The sequence below is a fragment of the Gopherus flavomarginatus genome, chromosome 21, assembly GCF_025201925.1.
Source record: "Gopherus flavomarginatus isolate rGopFla2 chromosome 21, rGopFla2.mat.asm, whole genome shotgun sequence".
Lineage (NCBI taxonomy): Eukaryota > Metazoa > Chordata > Testudines > Testudinidae > Gopherus > Gopherus flavomarginatus.
The window spans coordinates 11,519,187-11,534,888 of NC_066637.1; the positions used below are offsets into that span (position 1 = coordinate 11,519,187).

At 50.0% G+C, this 15,702-nt stretch overlaps 1 protein-coding gene across 7 annotated transcripts in view; it reads right to left on the reverse strand.

The window, feature by feature from the left end:
• The window catches only part of CASZ1 (castor zinc finger 1), a 266,799-nt gene that overhangs the window by 49,284 nt on the left and 201,813 nt on the right, over positions 1–15,702 (reverse strand). For 6 of the 7 annotated variants that reach the window (XM_050931813.1, XM_050931808.1, XM_050931811.1 and 3 more), the window contains 2 exons: positions 10,053–10,896; positions 3,012–3,080 (listed from right to left, as the gene is read on the reverse strand). In XM_050931813.1, coding sequence (XP_050787770.1) covers positions 3,012–3,080; positions 10,053–10,896 — 913 coding nt within the window. The remainder of the gene's footprint in view (positions 1–3,011; positions 3,081–10,052; positions 10,897–15,702) is intronic. The other variant, XM_050931812.1, reaches the window with a different exon arrangement.

Here is a 15,702-nt window from a genome sequence, read left to right on the forward strand (position 1 = left end):
ACTTCACAAGTGAACAGAGCTGCCCGTGAGGCTATTTGAGCAACAACCAGGGATGCTGACTAACGCTTAGGAAAGGGCCAGGCACTAAAGGAATCCCACATATGGCACGAGTTACTAGAGGCGACAGGAGGAACTAATGGGCTCAGCTTTAAGAGAAGGAGCCAGACAAGTGCTTTAGTAATATTGGGGATGGCACTTCAAACTCCTGGTCTCCTTCCACTCTGGAGTTGATGATGCTACAGAAGTGTTTGTGCGTCTGAAATAGGGGGAGGGGATGGAGAGAGTGTGGGGTGGGAAATTCATTGGATAAGTGGGCTCTTCTGGGGGATGGCCAAGGCATGGCACTCTGAGGTACAGTGTGTTTTGGAGTCTCTGTTTTGTGAAAGGAGGGCCAAGTGAACAGACATGCAGAATTGTCGCTATGTTTCAATATTAAAAGGTTAGGCTCCTAAAGGGTTATATTCATCCTCTGCTTTTTCTGACACTTGCAACAGTTCAAAGCAATTAATTTTTAACACACAGCATCTGTTTAGTTTTTCAAAACAGGAAAGCTTACACACCACACACTAGCTTACACGCACACTCATGCACACGTACACACCTGCTAACTTATGCCCACTCAATTTACAAGAGCACACATTCATTTACAACACACTCATATCCACATGCACACAATTCCATGCACTTATGTGCAAACACACATATGCACACATGTGCACTCCATCACAATTCCACACACACCTACCTGCAAACAGATGCGCTTTGCACACACAGATACATATGCACACACACGTTTTTTCCCCACATTTTGTTTCATTCCCTTGTTTTGCCAGCGGGAGCCAGTCCCAGATCTGGCAGGAGTTAGCAAGAAACACCAAGATAAATAAATAATAATAAAAATAATAAATAAAGTCGTCAGCGTGCTTAGCGAGTGTTTACAGACTCATTACCCTGTAACGATGATGTGACAGGAGGAGGAAAAACCCCACCTCAGTTACAAGGCAGGGGGATACCCACAGAAATAAATATTTAAGCAAGAGCTGCCAGAAGTACCATCTGCTCAGGCACTAATAAATAAAATAAAATAAAATAAAATAAAATAAAATACCACAGAAAAAAAATTATAAATATACAGGATGGAAAAAACCAACCCAGCGCAAACTAGCTAAGTATGTAGTTTTCTTTTGTTATGTGAGACAATGGATTATCCCTGGGCAGCTTTTGGCAATGGCTTTGGCAAACTCATTAAGCTAATTGTGCAGCAAAGACACACTGTCGTCCCAGCCCCCCAAACTCCCCCCCCCCCGTTTATTTTAAAGCTTTAAACAATTTTTAAAACCACATGTAAATTAAAGAGAAGTGGCCGGACTGCCAACGGGCAGCTTGCAAAGCTTTTTGTGCAGGAAGTGGTGTTCCAAAGCTGTCTTATAGGCTTCCCTGGGTGAACTGTCTGAGCCTGGGGAAAAGGGGACGAGGAGCGGAGGTGTTTAAAGGGGTCTTTTGCTTGTGGGAGAACCCGGGGATAAAGGGATGAATACTCTTCTCTGCTGTGCAGCGCAGCCACACTGTTCTCCACGGAGTGTAGCTGAGAGGAGCTCTGTCTCCCAGCTTCTTACTGTCCCCTCAACACTGCACAGCTGCTGGCAACGACAGAGGATGGAGGTTTGGTACCCAGGGAAGGAGCCAACTGCAGCTCTTATCAGCCCCTCTCTGCCTCCATCTAGGCAAACCTGGGCCTAAAACTGACCTGGTCCCCAGTTCTCCCTAGGCCAGGTGAGCAGCAGTCTCAGCCAGAGGCATTGCTGCTGGAGGACTGTGACTTGGCAATGGACTTGTCTTTTCCTGTCTTCCCATTTCACCCTCCCTGCTGCCCCCTCACCTCCTACAGCAGTGGTTAAGGTAATTGAAATCGGGGGAGCACACCTCCCCTTCTTCTCCCAGGGCTGGGGGAGCAGTCCTCCACCACAGCTCTCCCTCTTCCTCAGCTCAAGGGAGAGCTCCCCGTTCCTGTTTAACCACGCCCATGGCCCACGCCAGGGAGCCTCCCTGCAGGCTTGACACCCTGGCACTGACAGGAGCTACCTTTTTGCTTTAATTTCTTGAGGTGAGGTTGGTTTGGCTGCTTCCCCTGAAGGATGTCAATTCTTGTGCCACCCAAGGCCCTCTGCTTTCAGGTCTGGCTCCCTGGCAGCAGAGAGGGAGAGCCATCAGGCTTAGGTCAGGGGCTGATGGCACTGTCTAGGGCCAAGGATAGCACAGGCAGGTGCTGTGCAAACATTCCCTCCAGCTCTGCCAATGTCATTCACTCCTGACCTGCACCAGCTCCCTCCACTATTCCAGCCCTGGGTTTCCCCCATAGCTCTGCCAATGCCCCTCACTCCTGTCCTGCAGCCCCCCTTGCTGGTCCAGCTCTGGCACACTGTTCCATCCTGCACCCTCGTCCAGCGCTGGGTTTCTCCTGTGAAGAAGCTGCCAAGCCGTCTGACCTGTGATTTTTATTATATCTACTTGGGCTGACGCTGAGCCCTTCAGAAGCTCATTTCACATGTGACCCCATTCAAACTCTGAGGTGGGTCCCCAAAGAACTGCTTGGTGTGACCCACCCCAGCACTGAGATTCCAAACGCTGAACAGGACAGGCGATACAGGCTGGAGTCCACACCAAGGGGCCTGCAGAACGTCAGCCAGGAGATAAGGCGTTGGGTTAAGGCCCAAACCTCTGCCCCAAAACACTTCTCCACGCTCTATGGGGTTAGCTAAGGGGTGTGGGGAGAAGAGAACTCTAATGGGCGTGAAGCCTTGGTTTGTTCTCAGCTCCCTGCATGCCTCCCCCAGCTACTACTGTCCAGAGGGGGGAACAGAGTCAGTGTGGATGTCAGAGGGAAATGGAAGACTCAGTGTCCATGACTGGTTTATACATTTCACCCGGACAGACAGACGAGACCCCTCCCCTCCATCCCATGCCCCCTCCCACCCAGCCTTCTCCCCAAGAAAGCCAAGGGATTTGCCTACCTGGCAATATATTTCTGGTAAATATTTACATCTTCGGTGACAGCTGGTTTGTCAGTGGGTAATCCATTCCTAATGAGAAACACACAGGGCAGAGCTGGTTAGCAGGCAGTGTCAGGGCACAGTCCAAGCTCCTTGTCTCTCATGCAGCACTGAGGGTGCCAGGGCAGAGGGCTCTGGGAACATTAAGCAGCAGAGATATATGCCTGTGTAACCTCCCCCCATGCCCGTGTGCCCTCTCTTTTCTAGGGGCACTGGACTCCTGCTAATGTAACCCACCTACCTCCCCTTCTTCAGATCTCCTCCCCCCAGGGCTCAATTTCATTTGCTGAAGGGGCTGAGAAGACCTATCCTTAAATTATGCTCTTGTAAACATCACATAGGCACCACTGGCTCTGTCTACACAGAACCAGTGGCCGAGTCAAAACACGGACCACCCCAGCTCTGTTACAAGGCTCCAGTTTGTAAAGCAGGGAGACTTTAAGGACTTACTCCAACTGTGGAACCGCTGGAGAGCACATGACTCTAGCACTGATCAGGGCACTGCAAGCACTACTATGCACTACAGAACAGATCCACGCTGTGACCATTTGAGAGGGTGCATTTATAACCTGGCCTCTACAACATGGCGTTCACTGCATTCTCCACACTTCCTGCCAGTCACCCAGACAGCCCTCATTGTCACAGGGCACTGAAACTCAGTCACACCAGTCAGGCCACAGATGAGGCTTTGTAATTAAAAATCAAACCCAAACTTCACTCAGGCATCACACTTGCTCGGACAGGCATCTTCCTTAAAACGAAGCCAGAAAGCACGTCTTGGTGGATGGTCTCCAGCAACAGAGAGAAAAAGTCACAGAACAGACCCACAGGCCTGGGCCCCAGCCTTCTAAAAACATGGCTGCTGCTCTTAGAGCATTGGCTGACGAGAGTGGACTGCAACTGGGCTTCCTTCTGCATCCTTGGGCCACCCGGATGGCTGCAAGGCAGCTCCGCACCTTGGTTAAAGCAGGACACCTATAACTTGCACAGCGGTCATTTGAAGTCGGAACATGAGTTTTGCCCAGGTTAACAGCATCAGGAGTTAGAAAGTTCACCCCCTTGGCTTGTGCGTGTGTGTGACAGCGAGGGGGTGATTCCCACGATGGCATTTGGTCCTAGAGGGGATTCTGAATGGAAGGCCAGGTCCCAGGTCACATGATTAGCACCATCCTCACTAGCACAATTAATATTCTGTCTCCTGCACCCCTCTGATCTCCTTGGGAGACTGCTCTGGATGCTTCGCAGCCATCCTTCAAACCAACACAGGGACAGCACAGTTTGGGGGAGTCCCTGAGCTGAGAAGTGCAGCGCAGTCCTCTGCTGGAGTTGTGGGGGATAGGGACTGTGTTGGCATCTAAGGGACACAGAGCCAGAAAATGCCAAAATTTGGAGTGTGTCAACATCCCATCTACGTGGCAGGGCTGTCTCAGGGAAAGGCAGAATGCCGGCACCCACCATGCCTAGGTTACCCACAGGTGTGGTCAGCTGATGGGTGAGGGAGAAGCCTGATATTACTACTGGTCTGTATCCAGTTCAGGTGCCATGTGTGTAGAGACCAGAGGACAGAGAACTACCTCTATTCTGGTGGAAGTGGGTTCCCCAGGGACTGTACCTAGTGGGCACTAGCTAAAGTCCAGAAGGAGGAGGAATCACAACCCTATGGAAACACGCTCACCCCCACTCGAGCTACAAAGGATCAAATGCACCCACAGGCACGTGTGCGTGTGAGAGAGAGAGCAGCTGGGGAGAAGCCTCAGTGCAAACCCCACTGCCAGATGCACCCCCGTCAGCATTTCCCACTTCCCCCAGCCCCAGGAAGTCCTGCGGTTAGAGAAGGGATCACTGAGCCACTGTGAACCCAATCCACCGCAGAAATGAAAGAGCGAAAGGGTGAGAGAAAGGAAATAAAACTGGAATCCTGAGGAGAAGCAAAAGTGAAGCAGGGTTGGTGAGCAGCCCCCGGGTGCAGCTCCAGAATGCCCAACACGCATGGGCGTGGGAGCAGAGAGACCGAAGGGGTGTCCAGGTGTCCCTGAGACTCTTGACTGGCTTCCTCTGTCAAGGAGCTGCAGACCTGAGGACTGATCACGATAAGATGCTGTGCATATATATATATTTATAATCCAGTGTTCATAACAACAACTGCCCCCACCTGCCGTCTAGAGCAAGAGACACCGATGAACCCAGGAGAGAGAGAGCAAGTGAGAGCTTTGTAACGAGGCATTTACAACAGGCTCCTGGCACAGCTGGAAGACTTGCACCACGGGGCAGGCATGGGCTCCACAGCACAGCCAGCAGAGTGGATAATGCTACCGTCTAACGAAACAACATGCCACACAACAGACAGGGCATTTTGGGGTGGTTAGAGGGCTCCCCAGATTGGGGCCCAGGTGAATTTAGCTGCAATTGATAACAAACCTTTGCCCTTTTCCATACACTTTAACCATAGGAACCCAAAGCTGTTTGCAGACAGTAATGTATTGATCAGTGCCACACAGGAGGTAGACATCATTACCCCAACCTTACACATAGGGAAACCGAGGCATGGGAGAGGGTGACTTGCTTGAGATTGCGTAGTGCAACTTTGGCATACTCAGGGAAACAACCCAAGTCTCCTGGCTCCAGGCCTCTAAACTGACCACAAGATCAGCCTTCCTCTCTACAGGAAAGAGGCAGTTGGGTGGCCTCAATGGGATCTGTCATCCCACGACATGTGGCATGTAGGTGCTGGCCCTGCTATCAATGACCCAAGGGGACGCCTGGCTGACAAAAGCAGACTGATGCACTGAACAGGCTGTATACACACAGGGGCTGACATCAGAAAGTCCCAGCTGAGTTCTACAACCCAAAGCTATTGGTGCTTAAACCAGTGGAAAGGCAAGAGGGCCAGGAAGCAGGGGCCTCTCCCCTCAGCTGCCACAGAGGTCTCTGTGGTGAATATGTGGGAGCAAAACCAGGCAGCCGTGGTAATGGGTGACAGTAGCTATCTCACACAAAAAATATTTCAGGCCTCAACAAGGTGCCAAGTGAGAGGCAAGAGAATCCAAACCAAGGAACAAGGAAGTGGAGCAAACCATGTCCCTTCCTCCGTATTTGCACCCAGACATTTTGAGATTCAAGGTCAGAAGGGACCTTTAGATCATTTAGTCTGACCCCATGTACCAGGGCAGCAGAGTTTCCATTGCAGAAACAGCCTGTCTAAACTCTACACCTGGCCACAATCATGTGCCCCCCTTCTTCACATGATCTTGGTGTGTGGTAAAGAACAGGATCATCAGACACATAGATGAATACGATATATTGGGAAAGAGTCGACATGTTTTTTGTAAAGGGGAATCATGTCTCACCAATCTATTAGACAAGGGTGGTGATCCAGTAGATATAATCTACTTGGACTTTCAGAGAGCTTTTGATAACGTCCCTCATCAAAGGCTCTTCAGCAAAGTAAGCAGTCATGGGATAAGAGGGAAGATCCTTTCATGGATCAGTAATTGGTCAAAAGATACCAAACAAAAGGTAGGAATAAATGGTTAATGTTCATAGTGGACAGAGGTAAACAATGGGTCCCCCAAGGATCTGTACATGGAACCAGTCCTGTTCAACATATTCATAAATGATCTGGAAAAAGGGGTGAACAGTGAGGTGGCAAAGTTTGCAGATGATACAAAACTACTCAAGATAGCTAGGTCCAAAGCTGACTGTGAAGCAATACAAAGGGATCTCACAAAACTAGGTGACTGGGCAACAAAATGGCAGATGAAATTCAGTGTTGTGTAATGCACAATGGAAAACATAATCCCAATGCTACATACAAAATGATGGGGTCTAAATTAGCTGTTAACACTCAAGAAAGAGATTGTGGCATCATCGTAGATAAGTCTCTGAAAACATTCGCTCAATGTGCAGTGGCAGTCAAAAAAGCTAGCAATGTTAGGAACCATTAGGAAAAAGATAGATATTAAGAGAAAAAATAGTTTAATACCACTGTATAAATCTATGGTACGCCCACAGCTTGAATGCTGTTGGCCTACCTAAAAAAAAGAAAATGAATTGGAAAAAGTACAGAAAAGGGAATAAAAATGAGGAGGGGTATAGGGCAGCTTCCATATAAGGCGGGATTAAAAAGACTGGGACTGTTCCTTTTAGAAAAGAGACTAACGGGGGATATGATAAAGGTCTATACAATCACGAATGGTGTGGAGAAAGTGAAAAAGGAAATGCTATTTCCCCCTTCACCTAAGACAAGAACCAGGCGTCACCCAATGAAATGAACAGGAAACAGATTTAAAACAAACATAAGGAAGTACTTCACACAACACTCAGTCAACCTGTGGAACTCGTTGCCAGGAGATGTTGCGAAGGCCAAAAGTATAACTGGGTTCAAAAAAGAATGAGAGAATTTCTGGACGATAGGTCCATCAATAACTATTAGCCAAGATGGTCAGAGATGCATCCCTATGCTCTTGGTGTCCCTAAACTTCGGACTGCCAGAAGCTAGGACTAGATGACAGGGGATGGATCACTTGATAATTGCCCTGTTCTGTTCATTCCCTCTGAAGCATCTGGCACTGGCCACTGCTGGAAGACAGGTTACTGGCCTAAATGAACCTTTGTTCTGACCCAGTTTGGTTATTCTTATGTGTGAGGTCTTGGGGAAAGCGGAGCAAATCTGGATGTTGAGCCATTTTTCATTAACTGAATGCCAGATTGATGGGAGAGCCCAAGTTTTGTTTATCTACAGAAGATTAGTGGAAGCTGTATTAGCTTTGTCCTCAATGCCAGCCAATGTGCCTCAGCCTTTACCTCAAGGGGACACCTCTAGGGCTGTGTCTATACTAGGATTCCTCACCATTGTTTTTATCATTCCAGTGGCACCGTCTGGAACTTAGCACAGACAAGGCTCCAAGCAGTCCCTGGTGTTTTAAGTGCCATGGCATCTAACTTCACTCAGAGCAGGTCTACAAAACATGGTTGTTAAGGTGCTGGTGGCCATGGGCACCTTGTCTACATGGGTGTCTCCCCCAGTGTTCCCGCCTGTGGAGCTGCACCAGGGATAGCAAAAGGAGAAATAATCCTTGTGCAGACAAAGTCTTTGGGTTTCTTCATAGCTCATTCAATCCTTGGCCCCTGTGCAGAGTCTGCCAACAAGGCAGAGGTGGCTACTAGTGCCAACTGAGGCAGTGGGTTTGTCAGACATGGCATGTGAATCTCCCTGCCACAGCTGAGAAGAAGTTTTACTCAACCGTGGCTGTCAATGCAAGAAATGGGTCAGATTGAAAAGATACATCTAAGTGAAGTCAATGGGCGTTATGCAACTGACTTCGGGGTCGCTGGAAGAGGAGTTATGATGGTTGAAAGAGCCAGCAGTACTGGTGTATATGTGATTGATAGTGAAGAAGACAACATGGTTAACAAATTTGTATATCTCAGAAGCACAATCAGTGTTGATGGCCAACTCACAGGTAGGTGAAACCAAGAACTGGGAAGGAAACCGAAGCTTTTCTGAGAATGACAAATGTTTGGAAAAATAGAGAGATTCACACAAGGACCAAGATAAGGTTATACAATGTCACTGTGATATCCATATTGTTATCTTCTTACAAAACTTAGAAAATGCTGGAAGCCCACAACAAGAAACTTAACACATTCCATCAGAGATACCTGCAGAGAATACTTGGGGTTTGCTGGTGGGATAAAGGAACCAATGCTGATGTGTTATAAAGGACTGGCCAGCAGACAATGATTCGAGAAAGGGGGTGGATATGTTGTACACATGTCAAAAAACGCTGTTCCTAGACAAGCCTGTGACTGGATACCACTTGGTGAAAGATGGAGAAGAGGAGGACTACAGATGACCTATAATAAAACCATTGAGAAAGATGTTGCTATTTTGGAAACAGATTACAATGGAGCAAGAAATGTGGCATTAGACAGATGGAGGCGGAAACACTGGGTTGCCTCATGTGTCATACAGCACAGGAACATCTAATCTAATCATCAAATCGCTGACTTCAGTGGGAACAGATTTGGGCCCTAATCCAGGCAGGGCTGGTTGTTTAGGAGATTTGGAAGACAGAGAGAAAAAAAACAGCCATGATTCTGACCTGTGAGTGTCGATGGCAGCTCTTCTTTCTGCATCTTGTTTCCACAGACACTTCCCAAGGGGACAGCAGTATCTGTGCATGGCTATTGGAGCTGATGGGCTCAAGAAGGCTAGAAGCCCATCAATGCTGGGGATTGTTCCTCACAACCCCTTAATTGAAGTTTTCCTTGCTTAGAATCAGGACATTAAAGATGAGGTGGGCCAATCAGACAACCAATCCATACCCCACACACTGCAGGCTGAGTTCCTAGATTTAAATGTCCCAAACAACAGGATTTCCACCATTTCCCTTGGGAGACTGTTTCACAGCCTAGTACCTCTCACTAACATGCTCTGCTAAGTTTCATGGCTTCCTACATCTTTGCATTAAGGTGCCGGGCTCCAGAACTTAGCTCCTGGCTTCAGCTGCTGATGCTGGCTTTGCTCAGTGGCAATGGTTTTCAAACTTTTTAGGTTGCATACCCTTTCCCAAATAGTGTAGTCTACCACATACCCCCGTCTGAGATCAGGTCATAATATACTGATGAAAACAGAAAGAAAAGGTCTGTAAGGGATATTATCCGCCATTACAGGATTTTTCTCGCGTACTCCTATTTGAAAACCACTGCCCTATGGGAACTGGTGAACTGATCACTCCAGCACTTTTCTCTATTGTATTCCCAGGTCCAATGCAGGCCCAATAGCTTAGGCTCAGGGTAAGAATTGGGACTGTGAGAACCAAGAAGGTGCCCGTGCCCATCCTCAGCCATTAGCCAGAATTTGAATCAAAAAGCTCCTACTGAAGAAATCAAGAGGAGGACAGTGTCAGAGGAGAGTAAATATCTTTTTAATCTGCCCCCCCGCAACTGGGTTTGTTTCCTTGATGAATGCAAAGAAGAGAAAAATAGGAGGAGACTTACTTGACCGTAGAGACTGTCCCGGTCGTGATGGAGTCCGTCTTGGAGAAGGTCGACTTCAGGTACTCAGGGGTGTTGAACGGCAAGGAGACGGGCTGCTCGGGCCCAGCCACTGGAGCACTGCTGGGGGTACTGGAGAGAGGGTTGGGGGCCAGGCTAGGTGTTGGAGCCTTGACTGGAGTGAGCTTCTGGATGTTCCTCACATCGTACTTGGAAGGCCGGCCCACCTTGCCTGTCTTAAAGGCAATGGCTCCTCCCATATCTGGGCTGCCCTCGCCGGGCTTAAAGAGATGCAAGTACTTCACATTCTCCAGGTCATACTTGGAGGCCTTCTTGTAGGTGTTGCCGTTCTGCGGCCTGATGCTCTCACCCGTCTTCAGCTTCTGGATGAAGAAGTCATACTTGGAGGCCCGCGACATCAGGCCTTGCATCTGGGAGCTGCTCGGAGAGGGCAAGGGCAGAATGGTGGCTTTGGTCTCTGTTAGCAGGGTGGCATCAGGCCCCGGCAGTGCTCGGATGGGCTGTGTCAGCACTGATGAAGCCTCCTTGCCCAGCCTGGAGCTCAGCTCCTCAGACTTGGCCGGGTGGATGGGCCAGGAGAGCTGCTCACCGGCCTTGAGCTTGCGGATATACTCCTCGTACTTAGAGAAGCGGGCTCGCTTGCTCATGGCGTCCTCGCCAGGGAGGGAAGCAGTGGCAGAGGAAGCCTCTGAGGTAGCAGCGTTCAGCTTGTCGAAGCTGATCTTGCGGGTCAGCTCATCCCGCATGTTCTGGTCATTGTAGCCAAACATGCCCAGGAACTCGTTCATGGTGGTGGCCGCATAATCGCGCAGGGATGAAGCTTCCCCTGCAGAGAGATGGAGAGACAAAGAGTCATGCAAGGGGTGGATTCTCCTCTTCTCCCGTACCAGCGTCGGCAGTGGGAAGGGGGGGAAGAGGGGAATATGATCTACTGACGTTTGGCTCACTTGTTAGGTTTTACGACTCTTAAATTAATTTGTTTTAAAAAAAAAAGTAATTAATACTGGGGTAAAATAAAAAGAGTTCATCAATGCCAGGAAAATCAATTTCCTAAATGTTCTAGCCGATGGCTTTTCAGTACATTAAACAAAGTTTCATAAATGTCTCTGCACTCTTGCCTTGGCCTAATATGAAGAAAAAGTAATTTTACTGAAAGTGAGGCCAGTGCCAATATGCCAGGGTTTGTGCAACTGCATCCCAGTGGGTGTGGGTGTGTATGTACGGGTGGGGGGGGAGGGTGAGGGGAGAAGGCAGGTTGTGTTTGGATGGGGGCGAGGGGAAAGGGGGAAGGCAGCGTGTGTTTGGGGCAAGGGGAGAGAGGCAAAGTGGAGTGGAGAAAAGGAGGGGGTAGGAGGCATGAACAGAGAGAAGCAGAGGTGTGGAGATGAGGGGGTGAGAGAGAAAATGAAGAGGGGCGAGGGGGGAAGTGGAGGTAAGACAAGAAGGGTAAGGAGAGGTTGGGGAGGAAGAGAGAGGAGGAGGCTGTGTGTGTGTGTGGGGGGGGTTAATCTCCATGGCAGCGATTCTCAACCTATTTACCAGGGGTAGGCAACCTATGGCACGCGAGCTGATTTTCAATGGTACTCACACTGCCCGGGTCCTGGCCACTGGTCCAGGAGGGGCTCTGCATTTTAATATAATTTTAAATGAAGTTTCTTAAACATTTTAAAAACCTTATTTACTTTGCATACAATAGTTTAGTTATATATTATAGACTTATAGAAAGAGACCTTCTAAAAACGTTAAAATGTATTACTGGCACGCGAAACCTTAAATTAGAGTGAATAAATGAAGACTCAGCACACCGCTTCTGAAAGGTTGCCGACCCCTGCTATTTACCATTGTGGGCCACATATGCAGCTCTCTATGTGTTATGTGGGCGACATCCACACATTATATAGACTACCTGTATGGCCCTGAGGATGTCACACGGGCCGCAACTGTGTGCTGATTGGGCCGCAGGTTGAGAACCACTGCTCCATGGCCATTCCAACCCCTGCCATTGTTTTGCTAAAGTCTCTTTCCCGTGAAGCTCCTCTTAAGCATTTCCCTCTGAGACCTGATGGGCGGGTGGGGAGCCCCTACTGACCCCCAAAGGCATTACAGTTCAGGAAAGACAGCTGTATCCCTGCTATGAGCATCCATATCCCCCCCACCCTGCCCTAGGGTGGGAAGCAGGCTGTGCTGGCCGAAGGCTACGCAAACTGGGTGGAGGAGGGTTGTTCCTCCCTGAGACGTGGGCTGACCGTGGTGGGGAGGGATGTTCTGCCTGGGTGGGGGCTGGAGGTGAGGGCTGTTCTCTCTAGGGGTGTGCTAAGGAGAGTGGGGAGGGCTGTTCTCCTTGGAGCTCCCTTCCTCCCCCACTCACTCCCTCAGGCAGTTTTGCTGGTCACCAGGACGGGAAGAACATGGGTCTGGAGGTCACCCAATATCAGTGTAAAGGAGGAAATAAAGATTGCTAGGACGTGCCAGCTCGGACTCATTTAGGCTTCAGTCTGACACAGCGTTCCTCCTCCTCCTCTCCCTTTCTCCTGCAGAGTGAAGATTTACTGTGTGCAGGAGTCCTTCAAACCTCCCTCGTCATCTTTCCCAATCACTCACTCTAACTCTTGCGGGCGAGCACCATCTTTCATAGGGAGAGGGAGAGCCAGCGAGGGCAGGTACGGCAGTAGCAGGAAGGGGGTTCCTGGCATGGGGAAGCCACAATCGTTTTGATTCGCAGAGAGAATTAGCACTGCCTTGAAAGACGGCTGGAAAGGAAGAGAGCTGAGAGAGGAAGGAAAGGAAGAGCGAGAGCTCGACAGATCCCAGGGGTTAAAATAGATCCCTGGGATCCAGGGATCTGACAGATAGCTGTGCCACACACACATGCACAAATGCTCCTGAACACACCGGCCTGACCAAGAAGCAGACTCCTAGGTCCAGGGGTTTCTTGACTCCCCAGGGTGTGCAGGGGAAGAGACTGATGGAGAAAACAGGACCCTGCAATGGGCACTGAAAACTTCTGCTGGGCCTACATCAGTGATGCCCAATGCAGCCAGGCACATGGGGCATAAACCCTGCTGCAGTGCTGGCCTGTATACCTGGCACATGGCCATGGAATTGCCAAAGTCCCACTGACACAGAGCATGAGGCCGACGCTTGCAGCAAAGGTCTGAGGAGGTGCCTGCTAAGCTAGGATATAGAATCAGGACAGTGGCACTGAGAGCCGGTCGAGCACACTGCTCCTTTCCACTGCTCAGCACCAGTGTCTTGGATCCAAAGACCGTGTGCTCCTACCTGTACTATACCCAGACACTAGGAATAAGAACAGATTGACCAGCCAGTCACACACCAGGGGTGCAATTTCCCCTCCAGCAGGATGTCCAGGCCTCTATGTACTGTCCCTAAGTGGCATACCAGCCCTCAAATAGCCATGTGAGTTTCTCAGTGTCAGTCTAGACAGGTGCCTGAATGCAGAACCGGGCCCCCTTACTTAGGACTTGATAACTAGGCTCAGAAAATGATACATCACAAAAGAAGAAAGGAGGAAAAAAACCTCAGGAATCTAGAGCTCCTCTCACAGGGGTGGGCCCTTTTCACCTCCTCCTTTCCCACCCTCCCGTGGCCCCTCACCACTCTGAGATCCCAAGGGCATCACCTTTCACTTACACACGCCGAGGCATTAAAGCATTTCCTGCTGCTTTAATGCTTTTCACTTTTTTGCTGCCTTTCCCTCTTCTCCACCCCCACCCCAAACGTAACCCTATAGCCCCAATGGAAGTGATTAATCCCATAAAATGCCCCCTGGGTCTACGATTTTCCTGTTCCTGCTAAATTGGTCTCCCCTCTTCTGCTTTTCATCTCTCTTTGGACCTGTAAAGTGATCCTTGGTCTCCCTCATGTTTCCCCAGACTCCCAGGCCTGGTGAAACCCCATCCACCCCGAGTCAAACTGCAAAGGGAAAAGGGCAGCATGGAGGGATCTGAAAGGAAATTAAACCAGTCAGTGATTGCTGGCTTTAATGGCTGCCCTGGAAGGCAGGGCCAGCCAGTCCCTACCCCTTCTCTTGAAGGGTGGGGATGATCCGTATTCATCAGAACATTGCTGTGTCTACGACCTGCATGTGCACGCGCGCACACACACACACGCGCACATACACACACACACACAGAGGAATCCTACAGAAGTCATAACAGGTGGAAGACCAAGTTGTGGTTTAGGTAAAATCCACAAAACCTTTGCCCCATCTCAGAGCAGAACTGGTGGAGAGATCAAAGAGGTGAGAAACAACCCCCCTTCCCTCTGTCCCAGCTGCACCTCCTTGCCCTGGGCTTCCCAATTCCCAGACTGAAGCACAAGCAAAGGAAGAAGCAGCTGGGAGACCCCATTTTTGGATCCCACATTCCAGGTCAACTTTGCAGCTCCCAGGCTGGCTCAGACCTTGCACAAATTAAACACCCAAACCCTTAAAAGAGACCTGGGAAACCCAGAATTTCCCTCTGAGGCTGGGAGATGCTGCCCTGTGAGCTGCTGGAAACTGCACCACTGGGATTGGAAATCACCTTTGGTAATTGAAAACACAAAATGAGGGGGGTGGAGGGGCACACAGAGGGGCTCTTGGGCTTTTCTAAACCTGGACAGAGTCTGGGGCGGAGCTCAGGTCCCAAGGAGGATTGCAGCAGTCCCTTTTCATTTCACCTGAACTGGCTGTTCACCTCCAGTCCCACAAGCCACAGCCTCCACTTTGCTTCTCCTTTGATCAAATTGATACTGGATGATCACATTAAAGGTTCTGGGAGAGCAACCATCCTGGTGGCCCCTCTTTATCCCCAACAAAGCAGATCTCAGGCAAAGCAGGACAGGTTTCTTCTGCACTCTGCCCAGCTGGCGTGCCTCGACCCAGACCTGCAGGAGCACCCACGAGAGAGAGTCCCCAAAGCCCAGCCAGCCCTTGGCTTCCAAGACAGAGGCATGCGAGAGCCAGCTGTGGCGGCTACAGCATGGACAGCTGCCCACTGGGAGACCCACCCACTTCATTTCACACAAACCGCCGAAGAGCCACAATAGCTGGGAACTATTTTATTGAACTACAGACCTAGAGGCCAACAGCTGCATTATCCTGATCCCAATTCACTGAGCCACCTGGTCCCCCATTCCTGACAGTGGGGCGGGCGAAGGGGGGGTGAACCCTTGAGGAGAGGATATTGCACTGAGGCTGTGCTCCTCCCCAATAACTGTTGAACCCCCTTTGCCCTGGGCAGCACGGTCCCTGGGTCTGCCTCTCTCCCTCACCGTCCTCTTCTTCCTGCCGCACATTTTTCTCTCCCCTTCTGCACGATAACAAAGGGCTCCCTCTCCCCCTGCCGCTGCTCTCCATTTGTGGGCATTGCCAAAGAGCAGAGATCTGTGTGTCTCGGAGCAGCTATCGTATCATGAAGGATCCAGAGCGAGCAAAAAAAAAAGGGGCTAAAAATAGCCGGCAGCAGCACACTATATATGGAAGGAAAAGCAAAACAGCCCAAATGGAGCGCAAGGTCTGGACACCGGGGGATGGGGCGTCCCAGATGGGGCTTTGTCGGTTGTCATGGCCAGGAGGGGAAACCACGCCAATTTTGGGGATACAGGGTAAAGAAGCGAGAAACTGGGTGCT